General features: G+C 41.6%; 1 protein-coding gene across 1 annotated transcript; it reads left to right on the forward strand.

Moving 5' to 3' along the window:
• The first annotated feature begins 9,065 nt into the window (after nt 1–9,065).
• Nucleotides 9,066–15,340, forward strand: LOC145467763 (allatostatin-A receptor-like). Its single transcript, XM_081451361.1, has 2 exons — nt 9,066–9,274; nt 14,415–15,340. Exons 1-2 carry the CDS (start codon nt 9,082–9,084, stop codon nt 15,146–15,148), a joined length of 927 nt encoding a protein of 308 aa, XP_081307487.1. The 5' UTR covers nt 9,066–9,081; the 3' UTR covers nt 15,149–15,340.
• The last annotated feature ends 5,251 nt before the right edge of the window (nt 15,341–20,591 follow it).

Genomic DNA, 20,591 nt, shown 5'->3' on the forward strand with positions numbered 1-20,591 from the left:
TGTTTCCTTAACTTGGAATTCAATGCCAGTACTAACTCAACTTAACAGTTTTCTACCTGGTTGGAAAGCTCGTTGCAAAATTTATGACTTGAGAAATAATATCCCATGAAGAAAAGAACTGGATAGTTGTGTCTAAGCCAATTTGCAGTGGTTGAACGTCCATCAGAACCTTTGATACTTAAAAACTTTATTAGCAATTTTGTGGCTGGTTTGATGGAACCATTTGTTGCAATATGCACATTTTGCCATTTGATCTCTGCTAGGGTTGTATGGGAGGCGGCAGTCACAGTAAACCCGGATGGTATCAGCCCTCTCCAAGCCATTCTTTGATGTTTCATCAAAAGGGAATATACCAATGCCATTTTGAAGGGAATTCCAAACATGTGCCCTCATTGCTCGCCTGTTGAACTTGAGGGACGTTGGGTCTAGCTTGTAGCAGAGTGCTGTGGCAAGTGCGATAGCAAATACACCACAGTCTGTTCCATTCGTTTGCTGGTCAACAGCGGGGATGAAGACTTCAATATGATCACTGTCCGGAATGAACAGGAGGGCAGCAATCTGTTCTTTGGTGAATGGCGATATTCCTCTATATAGACTGTCATAGAGTTGAACTTCATTTTTCTGCCTACAGCCAATGTTGCTAACACACACCCAATGCATACCACCAGTGTGCAGCACTTGAATAAAGTTTTTCCTCATCACGGAGAACTGTAGGGCTGTGCCACTTGCAGGTGACAGCAGTCCGTCAATGTGAGGAAATTGCTGATGCAACAGCTCCTGAGCCATTTGGATATGCTTGTATGTTAACATGGCATTTTCTCTTATGTCAACATCGTTGCCATCCAGTTGGAACTTTGGCCTTTGTATTTTAAGAATGGACTGCTGGTCCATTTTGGAACGCTTCACAAACTAAATTTCTGGATCAGCTTCTGGCCTTCTGTTTGGTGCATGTTTCTTTTTGAATTCTTTTCCTTTTCTTTTTTGCCACAGTTTTTCCAAGAACTCTCCTACTTTACTCTCGCCTCCGTTACTCAATAGATTGTCGGCCTGGTCTTATGTCATTTTCAGCTGATGACAGCACAGGGACGTGAGAGCTTCTGGGGGTAGTACCTCCATTAGGTATTTTTGCTTGATTGTTGGGAAGTGCTTTCCAATTAAATTAACCATATAATAGGTTTAACTTTCCTTGAAGTCTCCAAAACATACATTAAACTTAAGATCTTATTTCTCAGTTGGTTCTTCTCCTTCTGAAAAAATGTGACCATTGAATATTTTATGTCACCAGCTCTCCTTAGAGCCCCACAGAATTTCAGGAAGGTGGCTTTTCATCACATCATGGAAACTGGAAGTAATGTCCTCCTCTGTAATGGCCAATACCTCGTCACTTGGATCAAAGAGTGGTGGTTCTACTCGCTGCTCAGACTTTGTTGGTCTCCTGCATGGCGGTCCTGGCAGTTTGGGTGGTTTTTACTGTTTGGATGGTGCTGGCTGCTTGAGTGGTGTTGGCTGCTGCTGCCTTGTTGGCTGTTCGGATGGAGTTGGCCGTTGGGGAACTGCTGGCGGCTTGGGTGGTGCTGCCTGCTTGGTTGGTGCTGGCTGGTTGAGTGGTTCTGGTTGCCGGGGTGGTGCTTTCTCCTTGAGTGGTGCTGCCTGCTTGGTTGGTGCAGCCTGTTAGGGTGGTGGAGCTGCTCGCTGTTTGGTTAATGCTGTCTGCTGGAGCAGCGCTGCCTGCTTTGGTCGTGCTACCTGCTGGGTAGGTGCTGGCTGCCTGCATGGTGCCACCTGCTGGGTTGGTGCTGGCCGTGGAGGTGGTGCCACCTGCTGGGTTGGTGCTGGCCGTGGAGGTGGTGCTGGCAGTTTGGGTGGTGCTGGCTGCCTGCATGGTGCCACCTGCTAGGTTGGTGCTGGCCGTGGAGGTGGTGCTGGCAGTTTGGGTGGTGCTGGCTGCCTGCATGGTGCTGCCTGCTGGGTTGGTGTTGGCCACTAAGGCGTTCCTGGCTCCTAAAGTGGTGCCTCCTGTTGAGGTGGTGCTGCTTGCTGGGGAGGTGCTGGCTGCCGGGTTGGAGCTGCCATTTGGGCTGGTGTTGTCTGTAGGGGTGGTTCTGCCTGCTGGGGAGGTGCTGACTGCTTGATTTCTGCTGCCTTCTGAGGTGGTACTGCCTGCTGGGGTGGTGCTGCCTGCTGGGGTGGTGCTGCCTGCTGGGGAGGTGCTGGCTGCCGGGTTGGAGCTGCCATTTGGGCTGGTGTTGTCTGTAGGGGTGGTTCTGCCTGCTGGGGAGGTGCTGACTGCTTGATTTCTGCTGCCTTCTGAGGTGGTACTGCCTGCTGGGGTGGTGCTGCCTGCTGGGGAGGTGCTGGCTGCGGGTGTCTGTAAAACCCGAATAGCGAATAGCGAATAGTTGCCAATAGCGAACAGCGAATAGTCCCGAATAACGAATAGTACGAATAGTGCGAATAGTGGCGAACAGTCTCGAATAGTGGCGAATAGTGGCAAATAGTGGCAAATAGTGGCAAAAAGTAACAAATAGGGTACCCAGTATCTCGCAGTTAACCTCGTAGCAACTTAGGATTGGATTTTTCCGCTAAAAAGCACAGACGCTTATCAGGACAAAAGGTGTTTCTAAACGTAATTTCCTCTGTCTTAACCGCTGCAAAAGCGTAAATACGTCTTTATTAGGTTATCCTTGTGTTTTCTGTTTTCTTAATGTCGGCGATGGACAGCCTACTAGCCTGAGTCCGGAGAAGAAGAGGTAATAAATTCACTGAAATTCTGTTGCTTGTTTGGATAATTAATTAACGCTGGATATTAGATCTAAAGCGGTGACTATTGACGACTATTCGTCACTATTCGCCACTTTTCGCGACTGTTCGCCTCTATTCGCACTATTCGAGACTATTAGCACTATTCGGGACTATTCGCTATTGGCTATTCGCGACTATTCGGTATTCGCTATTCGGGTTTTCCAGACACCCGTTGACTGCTGGGGAGGCGCTGGCTGCCTGCATGGTTCTGCCTGTTGGGCTGGTGCTGGCCGCTGAGATGGTGCCGGCTGCTGGGAAGGTGCTGTCTTCTGGGGTGCTGCTGCCTTCTTTTGTGGTACTGCCTGTTGGGGTGGTGATGCCCGCTGTGGAGGTGCTGCCTGACTTTATGGTGTGGAGTGCTGGGATGATGTTGCAGGCTGCTGCAATGGTGGGTGTGCTGGCTGATGAAAGTTGGATTGGATCCTGTACATTTTGAGTTCTTTGACATCTACTCTCCTTTGAAGTAATGTACCGTGCTTTCCTCGCAGCCGGCAGGTTACCTTTTTTAAGTCTAGTTGTTCTGCAGTGTATGGTCCATTCCAGTGGCCTTCCACTTTGTGCCCGTTTTTCGTCTTTTGCAGCATATTGCGGCGAAGGACAGTATCGCCATTCTTAAAACTGTAATCGAAGCATCCTTTTCTTTTCAGGTACTGCTGTTTTTGCTTTTCCTGAGCGGCTTTAATATTTTGTTCCACCTTTGGAAAAAGTGCATCTCTTATTGCGGACATCTTTTCTATATGCTCCTGGAGAACATCCTCTGCGGTTAGGTCCCTTACCAGTGTTTCAATTTTTCCCTGATCTTCGTCAAAGTGCTCTACAAACTTTTCCACCTCGAGAGGCAAACGTGGGTGCCTACCATACATGAGGAAGAATGAGCTGCACTTGGTGGTGGTCGACCTGTTGGTGTTAAGTGCGAATAAAGTACCATCTGTGTATTCGTCCCAATCGTCTTCGTTTTCATCTATGATCGTCCTAAAAGTACTGAACAGAAGTGTTAATGTCAGGCTACGGTAATTTTACTTAACCCGTGATCCTGAAACGACGTGTAAAAGTCACACGTCGTAATGAAAAAAAGAAAGCAAGTTTACAAGCGAGTGTTAAGGTCTCATATTGTCTGGCCTATTCCAAGCACTTTGGGGCTAATCTCAATCAGGGTTCATAAATCAGTTGTGCACGCTGTAACGTCGATCGAATATTTCCAATCGATCTCGGGGTGAGATTATTTGCAATAAAATGTTTGTATTTCTTGCACTCCATACTTGACGAAACTAGTCCCCTGAACATAATATCGAAACATAAATATATAAATTGATATAAATAACGTGAACTAGCTTCTCAGAAGAACATTTTAGACAGTGCAGCTGTTCTGAAAAACGTTCAGATGCGCTCTTTCACGCAAACCGCTTCTCTAACGATGTAATTATTATTTTTGGCCATAAAATTATTGCAATGCTCACTTCCGTAATGACTGGTTTGATCTATCATCTAGGCCATTGGACTCAGCATGATATGGTGATGTGATCCTTTGCTCGACCTCAAATGTCTCCATAAGTTGCTCGCACACCTGGAAGACAAATACATTGCATCGACAGCAACTTCTTCCAACGGCTACACAGATGTCTTAGAGTGGTTCTGTTTACGACTAACCCCCTCAGACTTAACCTACCTGGTTCACGAATTCTCTTCCCTGGTCTGATATGATGTGAGCGGAGGCTCCATGGCGACAATACATCTTATAAAAGCCCTTAACCACGCTTAACACACTCTTGTCTGGCAGAGGAATAGCCTCGACGTATTTGCTTAAGTAGTCTGTCATGGTCAGGAGATAGCGTTTTCCCTTGCCAGAAACCTTGCCTGCATCAATTAAGTCGATACCGACAAGGTACCAAACTTTAGCCACCACCTTCATGGGGTGAAGCACATCGTAGCATTTGCTTTCACGCTTGTTCCGTTGACACCGGTCAAAATTTTTGATCTGTAAAGGAAAGCATGTAATAAAAGGTAGTGCTGGTATTGTAGTGGTACTCCTGTTGATTTGTCCCGTTTTGCCGCACAGTTTGCAACGTTATAATGTAATAATAATAATAATAATAATAATAATAATAACAACAACAACAATAATGATAATAATAATAATAATAATAATAATAGTAATAATAATAGTAATTGAAAATATTTGAGAGGATGCTCCCATCACTTAAAAGTGATTTCCGGGGAGGTCCTCAAACAAAAAAAGATGCTAAAAGTTTAAAATACAAGTCAAGATAGAAGTTAAAAAGTGAATAAATAAAATAGAAAATACTAAAAACTTAGGACAGATAAATTTTCACTCGTTTGTTTCACGATGGAGTCACTTTAAGATATAGACCGCGACGTTTCTACTGTTACACTGCTAGTCTTCATCAGGCGATGAGGTCAATTGTTGCGCGTCGCTATTTGTAGCACCTTGGTTCGCTGCTATTGGTGCATTTCGATCCTCATTATTATTCCGACTTTGTGACGCTGTTCCCTCATAGGTGTGCATTCTAACTGACCAGCTGTTGTGTGTGAAATAGTTTAAACAGTGACTTTGAACGTTTATTTCGTTTCTATTTGTTTAATCAGCTATTTGTTAAATTCGAGTGATTTCCGGTCAGCGGTCGTTACTGTATTTTAATCTCGTCATTGCTTACGTCACTACTCGTGAAAGTACAAAACACGTTTTCGTGCCCGCTCGCTAACTCGCTCAACATGACCGCAATCTTTGTACCGCTGTCGAACCGAAGTGAAATATAGTTGAGTTCCTATCAATGTTGTATTTCCAGCTTCCCCACATTGTGCTTTCTGATTGCAGGTATCCATGCTTCAGGAATTTCGATTCCACTATCTCTATTGATGTTATTTGGATGAAGTCTTATATGGATAGCTTCCTTGACCCTTCGTGTGTACCAGTGAGGGTCACGATCAATAAACTTGTCTTTGTCCAAATGGGTAAACGCCCCGACTCCTTGGCGTGTTCTGAAATTGCGGAGATTTGTGTACGAAACGTTTGATGCTAAAACAAATACGTTTGTTGCTAAAAACTTATTTGACGTATAAACAGGACGCTTGGTTTCTATATTTCAAGCGTCAAACTGCAAAGGTCACACCCCACCGCACCGCTCTCGCTCGAAGTATCTTCGTTAATGTGAAAATTTTTTTTTTTAAATGTGCTGGGGTGGAAAAAGAAAAAAACAGTTACAGAACTCACCCTTCCTCCCATGCTGGAGTTTTTTTGGTGAAATTTTCCCTTACCGTTTCATTTTGTATCGTCCGCACCCTCTCCCTCCCAAAGTAACATTGTAAGGCGCGAATGTTAAGCATAGTGTCACGTAACGAACTAACACCTAATCAGTATTCACAATCGCATTTACCACTCACCATTTCAACAGTTTCCTTATAGTAATCAGACCAGTAGAAGCGATCTTTAATCTTTTCGATAGTGTTGTCTCGACCAGCGTGGCCGGCGAAACTTGAAGAATGGCAATTTTTCATCTTCTTTGATTACCATGCGCTTAAACCGTGTCCATTTGACCTTAGTCCAAGTAGAATAGCGCTTGAGCTTTTTCGTCGAACTCAAATTTGTTGGCAAACCTCCTCAAAACTGATTTTTTCGGTTTTGCTTGCGCCTGCTGGGTACTCCTTATTCCTCAAATATTGAACTATAATACCATATCTTGTGGGATCCATCTAAAGAATTATCACATTGGAGACAAAACACGGGTATTGTATCTGATCGAAAGTATTGCTGGGACTTCGGAGGAGACAATAGAGATGTCACCAAATACTATGATAAGAAGTCGAACCTTTCAGGTACATTGAGAAGGGGCCGAGTTGACCGGACGTAAGGAGCAAACGGTGTTTACTGTACTATTCATACATTGTACATTTGTGTAATAAAATTTAAATATTGAGGAGTCCATTCAAGTGACACAAGAGATTTATTGACATTTCGAAGGAGTTAAGCAGTAAAGCTTTATGTAGATACAATGCACTGTAGTTGAGACTTGATGAGTGAGTAACTGACATAATAGTTACATATTGCTGTCATAGCGTGCTGAGAATGTACATATATCACTGATTGTTTATCACGTAGTTATGTGTACATCCCCATAAACACAGCCGTTATATACGCTATGTATCTATAAGAACCAAACGCCAGGTATTGTCAAATTCAATACAATATTCGCGCCCAACGGAGCAGCTTAGGATTTCTGGAGTTTAGACTGAGTTCCAACCGACTCGATTGTATATCTGACTAAACCTTCGAGCAGGGGATACACATATCACTAATTATTTCATGGCGCAGTGATATGTGTATCCCCAAACACAGCCGTTACATTGGCTACTTATCAGTCGCGATCGACCATAACTCAAAGTCAGAAAAAAGAAAGCTATGCTCATTTATTAAGTCGCCAAAGCAAATTTTTTTCTTTTATGTGGCGATGAAAAATATCGAGGTGTCCCTTACAGGCCATCGTCGTATCCCCATAAACACAACTGATATAATATAGCGCATCAACCTTGTCAAAACTGCAGGCAATATTCGCACCCGACGTTTTTACACGGCTTGGGTTTACTGGAATCTGAAACTCGATTTTTTTCACTAAAAACACGTGCACGGTTGCACGGGATAATAAGGGATACACATATGATAATTATTCGATGTTCCGGGATGTTCCGGAATGTTCCATGTTCCTGGTTTTATCGACGGCCGTTGGACAGGGCTATATGCAATATAATAGTGTCCTTAACAAACAAAAGCTAACCCCAAGCAAACATGAGTGAAACTACTAATCCCCAAGTAAAGAGTGCATTTGGCAGTTCGGCGTTCGGCGTTCTTACCCCTACCGGACGACTGAAGCAACACGATCCACGCTTCGTCAGCTCGATTCAGCTGTCGATTCAGCAAACTGCACATTGCTCCACACAAATGACTTCCCTGTACCGCTCGCTATCCACGCAAACGACACGCAAACTACCGCAAGTCAGCCTGATGGTGATGACCACTGACCAGTTACTGTGACGTCAAAAAACGTTTATACAATAACTGTCTAATTTCTAGCACGCTGATTGGCTCATTTTTATCATCAATAAGAGTACAGACGGATAAAATTTTAATTTATGCAAGCTTTCAAGTTCAACTTTCAGCTGTCAAACTGTCAACTTTTAAACCAATGAGATTTTATTGACTTTTTAAGTAGCCAATCAAAAGGCGAGAAAAGCTATTGACAATATTCGCGTCATTTTGAATAAAATTCACTTACCTTTGTTTAAGGCAACTTTACGGCGTCTTTTCCCCTCATTTATTCCCGGCATTTGACCATTTTCGGGTCTTGTTATTGTAATAACAATGTTAATGCGGAACCACTAGCCTGCGGCTCGTGTTTCCACGGCCACTTTGACAATGTTATGACGCAATTTATCATCAATAAGAGGACAGACGCATAAAAAACTGACGTTAGTTAAATTTCCACGGTGTATGGTTAGGTGTATGTTGTACAAACATCCAGCTTAATGTCATGGTGACGTTATTTAAATTTAAACTCAAGGATCAGCAAGGCAACTTTTTTATTTAACGATTTTTCGTGTTTCGTTTTCTTTCTTCTCCTTTTCTTTCGACAGAAGTAAAGCAGTGGCAAAGCATGTTTTAGAGAAAACTGTCTTAAACGAGGTGCAAATGATTATGTACCAAGTATCAATGATTGACCGACAAAGACAAATGTATTTTTTGTTAATTGTGGTTTTCAGCTGTACCGCCATTTACGTATTTCGCCATGTAGTTTTTTTTTTCCTTCTATTTCTCAACAAAGTTTTGCCAAAACAAACCTTAGTGGACTTGTTTTTCCTTCCTATCTATGCAGTGAAATAAAGTATAATTGGAATTATGTTTTAGTTTTTTACCAGGTTCAAGAAAGATTTCAAGTAGAACAAATCAACAAAACTGAGTCGGTGGACAGTTATTAACGACGCTTACTCAGCGAGAGGTAATCTTTGCAGATATAAACCACAGTTTCCTTAGTTATTCAAATTCCTGCTTGTTGCAATAGTTATCATTATCAATATAGCCAGACACCTTTGTTAAGCCATAATTGACGAGCCTTTAATGTGTTTTGCGATATTAGTTTTATATTTTGGTTCTTAAATTTGAAAAACACTAAAGTAAAAAGAAATTAAACCCGCACTCTATTCAGGCGCGATAGGTGGAAATTGGACGTACAGAGTACATTTTCGCCTCTGTGAAATAATTCCAGCAACGGAATGTCGACACCAGCTTTAGATGATCAGAGTCTTCAGGCCGAAGCAGGGATGGCCGGAATGTTTGGATTAATAGCCGTTCTGTCGTTTTTGTTGAACTCACTGTTCTGTGTGATTATGATGAAGAAGCCTGCCATGTTGAAAAGACCACACAACATTCTTCTGTTCTCTTTGGCAATCACAGATCTACTAACAGGTTTGTAGCTTTATAAGAAACGAACAGTCCCGGCTTTTGAACTGAGGCAAGTCAGTTCAGCTAGATCACGCCATGTTAGAATATTCTAGTATTAAATTCAAATCATGTCCAGCCTTGTGTAGAAAAACACATCAACAAAACAAAATAATTGTTCACTTGAGAGGAGAACAAATCGTCAAGTCTGCACAAGATTGTTATAGATTGTGCAGTTCAGTTCTTAGCTTTATGCTGCATTTAACTTTTACTATTCCGTTTGAATATATAGACGAAGCGTGTGTGTTACGGCTCAGTTCATACATGATGTTAAAAAGGAACTCATCCAATTTCTTTGGTCCGATATCAGTTACGTCAACATCAACAGCGTTTTTAAATATTTAAAATGAAGTTAAAGTTTTAGAAACTAAGGGCAGCTGGTTGATTGCGATAATTATCTCGAGAAGTGACGAGAAATAAAAGCTGTCTTTTGATGTACAATTTCCGAGATGTTCAAATAATACTCAGTTTCCTTTTCGTTATCAAATTGTTCAAATTTGCTCAGGGATATTCGTAAGAACGTTTGCTACATTAAGATGTTCGTCAGAAAAAATACGATTTTTTTGGTCATATTCCGGAATAGCAATAAACACAATAAGCCCTAATATCGGTTCCATGGTTTGAGTCACTAAAATGTTTTCCAAGCATTCTGCTCTTGGACGAAAAACACCCGGAATAATCTTGAATAATGACGTCACTGCGTTGCGTCGCCAAGCCGGTATAGTCGGAGACCTGCGATAGGGTTTTCTGCACGTACTTTAAAGGAGAATCTTGCCTGAGCTCCGATGCATGCAGACCCAGCGCTTGTTGACATGTTTATCTTGGACCCGAACGCAAGTGGGTTGATAATCGGGGCTGGCCTTTCGCAAATTCAAAATTGCATCCGGAAAGTAATTGCATACATTTCAGTAGAGCATTGAGGAGAGCAGACAGGAATTATTCACACGTCGTGAGTTACTTGTTCTGGTAGACGGGATACGCCATTTCTGATCATGGAGCTTTGCAGTGCCTGATGAGCTTCAAGGATTTGGAAGGGCAAATGGCAATATGGTAAGAAATCCTGGGTACTTATGATTGTGAAGTGGTGTATCGTTCGTGAGGTAAGCATGGAAATGCAGACGCCTTGTCTAGACGACCCTGCAGTCTTGGTGAGAGTGGATTTTGCTACAAAATTGTAGCACGGCACAAACCCGAGGATGATTCGTTCTGTGGTGCAGTCACAAGGAATGGAAATTGGGAACGTAATCTGGACAGAAAGAATAACGAGAGAAGAGCTTAACGGCTATTGGGCAAAGCTTGAGAGACTTATCCTGAAGGAAGGAGAGCAAAGCTTAAAATCAGTTCAGTATTCCTAAGAGCCTTCAAGAGAATGTGTCATTGTCTCTACATGACTCAGTTACAGTCTGACATCTGGGAGGGAAAAAGACCCTACAGCGTGTCAAGCAGCGGTACTATTGGTATGGAAACAGCCTCAAAGTTAAGGTGTGGTGCCGAAACTACCTTTAGCCCTGGCCAAAAGGACTCGCAAGTAGTAGCAAATAGCCGCGAATTGAACTTGCGTAGAGATTTGCGCTGGGTGGCAAAACGGAATCGCAAGTTTCCTCTCAAGTACATCCAAGTCGCAAAAAACCCATTTCAACAACGAATGCACGTCACTTTTCGATATTTATGTTTTTATTTTTGTACATATCCTATTATTGTGCATTCTATGTTACTGAGGCAATAGCTTCAGGGAACAGAAATGCACTACCCTGAAAATTTACTATAGATTTACTTTTAAATAAAGGGCCTATCTAACTAAACTTGTGTTGACTTGGGTGTAAGTTTGATCACGACTAAAGTGAGCACAAGTAATCGTAAGTCAAAGCAAGTGCGCACAGTGCCTGGCCAAACGGAGTCGCAAGTAGACCCAAGTTTTCAACTAGCTTCCACTTGCGAATCAGTCTGACCAGAGCTTTAAGCGCTCATCTCGAAGAAAGCCGCAGAAAAAGTTTCAAGCCCCACTAAAACTTTACAACGTGGGGCATCCCTTGAGAGGCTTGCAACCGATGTGTTGGGACCACTGCAAGAAACAAAACAGGAATTTCATGTCAATTATTGAAAACAAAAACTTCATTTAAATTATGGGAAAACGAATAAAGTGTTGTTGTTTGTTGTTTGTTTGGTGGTTATGGATTAATTTTCTTTCTCGAAATGGGTGCAGGCGTTTGTCATGCCTGAAGAATTCGCGGGTATTGTGACAGATCTCTTGCTCACTGAGGTTATTTTCAGGATTGGTGTTCCCTTGCAAATTTACACTGATCGAGGACGTAACTTCGAATCAGTGCTGTTTAAGGAAGTTTGCAGGCTACTGAGTATTGAGAAGACTCGGACAACAACCTTGCACCCACAATCAGATGGGATGGTGGAACAACTAAATCGTACATTGGAGGCTATGTTATCCAAATGTGTCCAAGAAAACCAGCGGAACTAGGATCTGCTAATACCTCTTTTTTCCATGGCTTATCGTTTAGCGATTCATGAGAGCACCGGTGCACTAATGTGCGATGCTCCTCCATTAACAGTCACACCACCAGATTACACCGAATATGCCTGGAATCTCCGGGAATAAGTGGGAACAGTACATCAGCTTGTCCGTGACCATTTGAGCATCGCAAGCCAACGACAGAAACATTTATATGCAGAAACATTTATAGGCACCATGCAAAATCCTATCGAGAGGGGGAAAAGAGCAAGAAAGACAGAAGCCCAAAGTTGTAAACTTCAGAGGACGGCCCCTGGCAGAGTCACGGAGCGAGTCAAGCGAGTCACGGACGCGGTGTATCGGATCCAGAAGAATCCCAAGTGAAAACCAAAGTTTTTGCACTATGATCGCTTTAAACCATTTCACGAACAGAACATTTCAGTGATTTTGGAAGTTGGCCAGAGCTGGTCTATAAATTAGTTAAGAGTCAGATTTTATTGAGGCTGAATGCCGTTTGTTAAGAGTCACATTTAACTTTGATTAAGACGTTTTGCATGAACGGTTCATAGTTACATTTTGAACAGTTCAAAGACACATTAGAGATATCATGGAGTGAAAGGGGAGGATTGTATAAGTTAATGGACTCTCCTTTGTTGTTGTTGTTATTGTTGTTGTTGTTGTTGTTGTTGTTGTTGTTGTGGTTGTTGTTGTGGTTGTGGTTGTTGTTGTTGAATATGTCAAACAGCGTTGTTGGTTTTAAAATGACTCTCCTTGCGAGGACGAATCACTTTTATTGGAAGGGGGAAATGTAACGAACAGATATAGTGATTGCGCGAACTAATGTATATTAAGCAATTAGATTATGAGGTCAAGATTTCTATCGCGTGATATCGAGAGCGAACCATTTAATTGTCTTACTATAAATCTACTAGTCGTTCAAAACTTTATCTATAAATCTTCTTCACAGACACTTCGAAAACGCAACGAAGCGGCCATCAGTTCGTTGACCGTGAGCGCACACTGCTACGCTACTCACTATCTATCACAGAATAGATAGTGAATAGCGTAGCCAATCAGCGAACGGCATTCGTGATAGAACGCTTGTAGATAGTCTTATTAGTGGAATTGTACTAGTATACTAATGCAAATGCTGCAATCTGATTAGCTGAGCTACTCGTATACTATCAACCATTAGAATGCAGTAGCTATCGGTCGTCCACGAAATGCGACGTTTTTATCGTTTTCCCGAAGTTTTAAAAGAACGTTTAGATGTAAATGGATAACTGAATTAAATTTCCGAGAAGACTAAAAGAAGGACATTAACGGATTCTTGACTTTAAAAACTGGAAATATTGAAAAACCGGTGCGCGCGCGTAGACAACTGCAAATTTACCGAGGGCAATTCAAAACGTGCGATTTTGTTAAATTGTAAAGTTCAAAAAATGTGTCGAAAATATTCGGAAACCATTACTTGCGTTAATTTAAGTTAGAATTCTACTAAAACAATTAGATTATTCACTCTCGATTTCTATGAGGCAATAGTTGATTCGGCCTTCGGCCTCATCAACTATCACCTCATAGAAATCTCGAGCTCATAATCTAATTGTTAATTAGATGTTTATCGCTGTATATTTTTACGAGTTGTACCGTATTTTAACGAACCCGTAGAGCGAGTCAAAATACAAACAACGAGTAAAAATATAAAGCGACATTACACACCAAAACATCTCATAAGAGATTTATTATCCAACTGCCATAGTAAACTTATCAATGAAAGAGGGAGAGTGTGACAGTTTTACGTGCACGCAAAACCTGTACGGCAAACAGGTTTTCTACTGTACAAATAACTGTACAATATCGCTGTATATTTGTACTGTTATTTGGACAGCATTCGCTGCAGTTGGATAATAAGTTCGAATATTATATTTAAATGTGCTAGCACAAGTTGTAAGAGACGGTTATATATCGAATACTGAATGCGTAATGAACTCGTGATGCGGAGTATATAAAGAAGACTCGTTTTATGTAGATGACTTTTGTGTGGGTAGACTAGTCGTGTACGAATAAGCTGTACGTTAGGAACCGATTGATTAAACTTTTGGCCGTTGAACTGTTAGTCGACCGCGTGCGTTACATTTGTAGTGGGGAGAACAGGGGGCGGGAGCCTGGGAGAATAGGGGGCTTAAGGCGGGAGAGAAAAGGGCGGGAAAAGGGCGGGAAGCAGGAGTTCTAAGAAGCGGGAATCATTTATTAAGCGTTAAAATTCTTTCAAAAACAAGAACCCAAAATGTTTTTTGACTTAAATTAAGCTTATTTTGAGACTTCTGGACCGACGGAAAAATGAAAATTTGCCCTTGGGCTGAAAATTTGAGGTCTATCTCCGATAAAATTGAAAACCCTTTTAGGGTGGTTACGTCATAGGTCATGAAATGTTGTCATTTAAGCTGACAAAAGACGTGAGTAAGAGGAGTATGGCTGAAAACAAAGGAAAATAGGAAAAGGAACGCCTAGGATTGTGCAGCTAAATGACGAGGATGTGTTTTGAGTCTTCTTGTGTTTTACCCCCAACCCCCCCTCCCCCTTTTTAATACCTCTTTTCAATAAACACCAAGAATAATAACGCAATGTTTTTGTTGTCAACAGGTATCTTCATTCCTCTTACTCCCGGCTATGTTATCAGCATCGACTCATTTCCAGTTCCTCGCGGTTTAGCCGGTGAACTCTTCTGTCGTGTTCTCAGTAGTAGGTATGTTCTTTTCACATTGGGAACAATCTCCATTTTGAAGGTCACGTGCCTGGCTATTGATAGGTGGTATTGTATTTTTCGACCCATTATGCACAAGCAGTACTTCACTCGAAAGAGAATCTTTCTTTGCATCCTGGCTATTTGGGTTTCCACTTGTCTTCTGCAAAGCTACAAATTTTTTGAGTGGAAATTGTCAGGAAGTAAATGTTCCTATGTCGAAGCGCCTTATGGAGAAAAGGGAACTCAAGCCATGATAGTTATCTACTGTCTGATTGGGTTTTATATTCCATGTTTGATTACGTGGGCCTCGTTTGCCCATATCACACTGCTGTTCAAGACATCACCAATGGCAAGATGCTATGGTGAACGACAGAGAGCGCAGCAGAAAGCGTTACTGCGCATGTGCGCTGTGACCTCAATAACCTTGACATTGTGTTGGCTTCCAGCTCAAACCATTTACGTTCTTTCTCCTTTTGGCGTCACTCAGATTGGTAGTACATTACAACGTGCAGGAGGAATTGTTGCTATGTTTAATTCGTGTGTCAATCCTTTGATTTACTGGATGACAAACAGCGAGTATAGGGCTGGTTTGAAACGTTTCAGGAAAAAAAGCTCTAAACCGCCAGTCTAAACAGGGGAGTATTTATGCATTCCCAAGCGGTTCTCTGCTTTGTGAGATTTCATTGTCAGACGCATTTCTGGTTGTGGAGAATGAATACAAAAAACTTGAAGATTCTGGACGCTTACTTGTCAGTAGCGACAAACAGTATTTTCTTTAATAATTTTAAAATAATCACGACGTGGTTGTTGTAAATATGGAATTTGTCTTTCGTACTCTACCGCTTCCTGCGTGCTTTACAACGGAACAGAGCACAGTCGAGGCTTCATTATTTGTTAATTACTCAACTTCGCGAATTATGCTCTCTTTTGAAGGCAATATTGAAGGCAAACATTTTTGTCCTTTTTCGACATAAGGGAGTATTCAAGCGATTTTTTTAAATTACACAATAAGTGCTTTAAATTAAAAGGGAAAATAATTTTAATTTTCAAACCCTTTTGCCACATTTTACTTTTGAATAATGGTGTTTTAACAGCCAAGATGACGGATCCAAGATGGCAGACGGATATTAATTGAAAAACAATTTGATCTGTCATTGGTTGCGAATCACTTATTATCTCCTGCTTCTGTTTGCCGAAAATTCTGCGAGATCAACGCATTAAAAAAGTACTTAAAAGTTTTTAGTGGTGAAATTTAAATATTTTTCAGCGTTGCCATGGAAACAAAATCCTTAAAATCCTCATGTAAGTTTTAGCTAAGTGGTTTAAAAACTCATCTGGAAGAAATCTCCATAAGTTTCACATAAAAAGTACCGTTAACGTTTGATTGATAAGCAATGTAAGACTACTTTTAAGCAGTTATTGTTTGTATTCTGAAGATTCTGTAGAAATGAGTGACGTCACTTTGTCACGTGATAAATTCTATTAAGCCACTCATTTAGCATCGCTATCATACATAATATGAAACCACTCCACTTCGATGTAGCGAAATACTTTTTTTTATATATATATTATAAATGATCGTGTAAATTCGGGCTGGCACGAGGCACGCGCGCAAACACGATAGCGAGGCTAGCGCTGACTCCACGGTTGCTATTTCGACGTCGAGGGCGACGCCTTGTAAAAAGGAATTTATATTTTACCAGCGAAATTCGCGACTGTATGCCAATGGCTCTAAAAACGTGCTTAAGCTAAATATGCAACGACGGCGTTCAATTCCAAATGGGAATACGAAAAATTAGTCGTCGTCGTCCACGTTCCGTAGACGACGCAGATATTGGTCCGTTTCACGGCCAAGAAATGTACAAAGATTTATAACGCACGTGCACAGCTATTGTTTTGCTCATTTTAAAACGTTTTGTTTGGTGACGTGGATTGCTTAAGCTTCCTAATATGGTGTCGGGCTCGGTTACTATTCCAACATGGCGTCGGGCTCCCGTCGGGCTGGGCTCGCCCAAAAAATCTTTTAGGAGGGCCTTTTTGGGGCCCGCTTTGGGACCACTTTTCGACCGAGCTTGGTAACCGTCCACAAATGTGACGGTCGAGACCTGGGTACAACTTTACTAAAAATGGCGGCGGGTTCAACTCTGAGCGGCGCGGTGAAATATGTTTATCCAGATCGACATTTTGTAGAGGGAAAGCGAACGAATGAACTTCACCGTGGCAAAAGGCGATAAAAACATGTGTGCTGAAGCAACAGATGTTACAGTTATTCTACAAGATGTGGTCCCAAAACATGTTGACAAAACAGCAAGCGATATTTTGGGACCACTTTGGAGTCAGCGATTCAATTATGGAGAAGGTAAGGACTATTGTGTCAGAACCCAGCCTTGATTTCAGTAAACTGTCCAAAGCAATTAAACCTGCCAGCTGAACATGTTACTAGCATTACTACTGATTACTAACAGATTTAATTAATATAAAACTAGTAGTAATCAAAGATTATGAACGCGTTCGTCTTCTACTTCTTGATATAAATTAAATAGCTGTTTGTTGCTGAAATCAAATCTTTGTGAACAGCTGAAGTTTTACAGACAGATGTTGCATAATGTCAAAGTCCACTATTTTTCTGTAGATTACAGTCGAACATCTATTTTAAAAGCAGCCACTCTAGACAAGACAACTGGTATAAAACAAAACAAAATCACCCTAGGGACGACAAGAAGCTGACTGCGGCTGCTTAATAGTGGTGGCCGTTGACAGAGCTCCCAAGTCAATTTATTGGCATGCAAAGAGTGAGATCTTTAATGCTGTAGCTGTTGTTTGTGACGCCGCAGGCGGCACCACGCTACGGGGGTATGGGGGCATGCTCCCCTAAGAAATTTGGAAAAATTGAAGTAGCTAACACGTGTTTTCCTTCATTCTGAGCAGAAATGTGATGCTTTAAAAGCAACTGTTTAGATCGCAGAATTTTCTTTTTATTGGACCAATATCAACTCTTTCTTAACATTCTGACTTACATGTATCTAGAAGTCAAATTAACATGTTATAACGCTTGTTCTACATGCTATCAGTCTAATCACTGACCGAACAAGAATGAAATTATATCATAAAAGAAAGTTTATCATGAACGAACTTCACTAAAGCAGCAAGGAATCTTAAATGCGTGAGAAATAATAGTTTAAGCGTGAGAGCGTAAGATTGAATTTGTTAGCGTGAGTCTCATGCCCAATGGGTGAGACTTGAGAGCTGTGCGTTGAATAGAGGTTTTTATTACAGTGTATAGCTGACAATTTTTTCCGGGATTTTGGTAGCCTGCGAACAGGCTCCTGGGGAGGACGGAAAAAAATTTCGGAGAGCAAAGCGATCGGGGCGGGAACAGGGGAGCCTGTAGACTTTGTTTTTGATCTGCCTATCTGCCCTTGGTGATAAACCTGTAACAAATCAGTCAATGAGGTAATTAGACCTGTCAAGATGCTACATTTTCGGTACTTGCAAACAGTTCTAATCGCGCTAATCAAATAGCTGGGCAGGGCATCATAATATAGAGTGCAAGTAAGCAACATGTTAACGAAATATTTCAAACTTAACTTTGTCCCTCCAGAGCCATTACTTAGAGAGCTTAAGGACAGTGCCTACTTTTGTTAGTGCGCACACGTTCTGCGCATCACGCAAGGCATGGTTGAAACGCAACGCACGCGCTGGGTTGACATGACGCAATCAACTACGCTACCAAGTACACGACTAAATTGAAAGCAAAATTTTCCTACTGTGACCAGATCAAGTTTAATGAACCTGTACTTACACCAGGAACACCAGAACAGCAGCATGTCGCTAACCACTAACTGTTAACGTCTTCCAGCTGAAAAACTAGCTGTTATCTGTCGAAAATTATACTAAAATCCATCTGTAAACATGTACCTGCAGATGGCGTAGTGCGCGCGCAAAACAAGTGCGAGATACGCAAATGTTTTACTTACTAGGAAGGTGACAGGAAAAAATGTAATGGGCACCGTAAATAGTTTCAAAAAGGATCAATAACTTTAAAAAACGCGTGGTTACCCCTATATTTTATGTTATGAAATGGAAGCGGCAAGCCTATTCAGCACGTGATTAGTTTTTGGTTGCGAGCAAAGGATATTTAGACTGTATTTTAGCTGAAACAGAGAAAGGCTCTCAGAGACGCTAATAGTGTTGTTGCAACGATTTTGTTATTAAAAACATACCAAAAATGGTTTATATGTTACCATTTACCATGTAGATCAGATCTTTATAAATGTGTTTGCTTTTCTGTATGTAAAGGCGAATTCTAAAGAAATCTGTGAAGAAATATCCTCCCCTTCTATATTCAGAAAAATGCTGATGTCAGCATTTTTGTTGAGATTCAAGGCTAATTATCTCGAAAATATGCGTGGCTACCCTCTTTTTTCTTTGTGGATTCCGATAGGCCTTACAAAGATCTATTCTTTCCGCGTGGTCCTAACCTGGTGCAAAAACCTTTGTATTTAGTAGGCACCGTCCTTAAAACATATTTTGCAATACTGAAATGAGCCTAAAGAAATTATAAGCACATGATAGAGGTGTCAAACTCTGCGAAGCGACAAGCAGATAACCGCGCAAAGTCCGGAAACCATGCACTTGACCTCTTAAAAGAATTGCTATAGCACCGCCAAACGGCTCCACTCCACTAGCTTCTACTTAAAATTTCTCCTCGTAACAGAGCATAAAGTATAATAAGAGATCGAGAGACCGAAACTTAAAAGAGAACGGCAATGCACTATTGTAACGAACCGCTGGAGTCGTATAATTTTACAAAGATCTGTCAAATATTCATCTCAAAGATGTCAACAATCAGCGATTTAACAAGTCATATCATGATACCAGGAGCTGGTATCATAGAACGGCAGCATCAATAGAATGTCTACAGGCTCCCTCCCTTCGTTCGGGCTCACCGGGAGCCTGTTCGCAGGCTAGGAGTTTGGCCGCTGGCTGCCAAATAAAAGTTGGCCGCTTAATAGAGGTTCTGCTGTCTTTTGATTTCCTTGCTTTATTATTGACATGTTGCGTGACGGCTCCAGTTTCGGTAAGTCACAAGTTTAATAGGACATTTGCCTTCAAAATTCATGCTAAAAAACTCATTTTTACTTTTACTGGTAATTTTAAGCATAAAGGCTAATTTTCAAAAGTACACCTGTGTTACATCTAGTATTCTAAGCTGGAAGCACAAATATCAGCTAGCATTTGCACTCGCGTGCCAGTTTATCTGTGGTTTAGCATAAACAAACTCTGTGCAATTGGCAACTGATTTGAATATTTCCACTGATGAATAGAAATAGTCAGCATTTACATTGCTGTTCCTTAGTTCTGGCTTGCTCTTATAGATCTTGGCTTCAGAGCACTCTTCCATTGATTCAATTTTGAGCTCTACTGGATACTGAACTATTTGTGCCCACGGGAACTAATTCAAGTCAACAAAATTTCAGTTAATGTAATCAAAATATAGCCAATGAAATATAGCTGTTCCCACGGTTAACATCCCTGTAGTGTTTCTGTTGTGACGTGTCAGTCACATGATCACTTGTCTATTATGGGATGCGGTAAAAACCGAAGCATGTGGTCGGAGAAATGGGAGCAGAAATAAATCTTGTTGTTGTTATTGCATAAGCTCTTTTGGTCTACTTGCGCCCGAACCACCACATTTGGCGACGAGGAAAACCGGATAAAAAGTGGATAACGAGTTTAAACAGTGGAAAACTCGCACAGATGGCCGTATCCTTGAGCGGACTGCCAGGTTTACAAACATTCAACGCTGTGGGCGAGCCAGCTACACTCGCACAACGATGGCTAACTTGGAAAGACGAATTCGAATTGTACGTGACTGCCTCGGGAATCAGCGACCCAACACAGAAGAAGGCGCTTCTACTTCACCTCGCCGGGCCCCAAGTCAGAGACGTTTTTAATAACTCAATTCCTGCCGACAAACGAGGCGAAGCGAAGGATTACGAGAAAGCTATGGACAGCCTATCCGAACATTTCAAACCGAGAAAAAACGCGCCGATGGCAAGACAGGCGTTTCT

The sequence above is a fragment of the Orbicella franksi genome, chromosome 14 (genome assembly GCF_964199315.1).
Source record: "Orbicella franksi chromosome 14, jaOrbFran1.1, whole genome shotgun sequence".
In the NCBI taxonomy this organism is placed as follows: domain Eukaryota; kingdom Metazoa; phylum Cnidaria; class Anthozoa; order Scleractinia; family Merulinidae; genus Orbicella; species Orbicella franksi.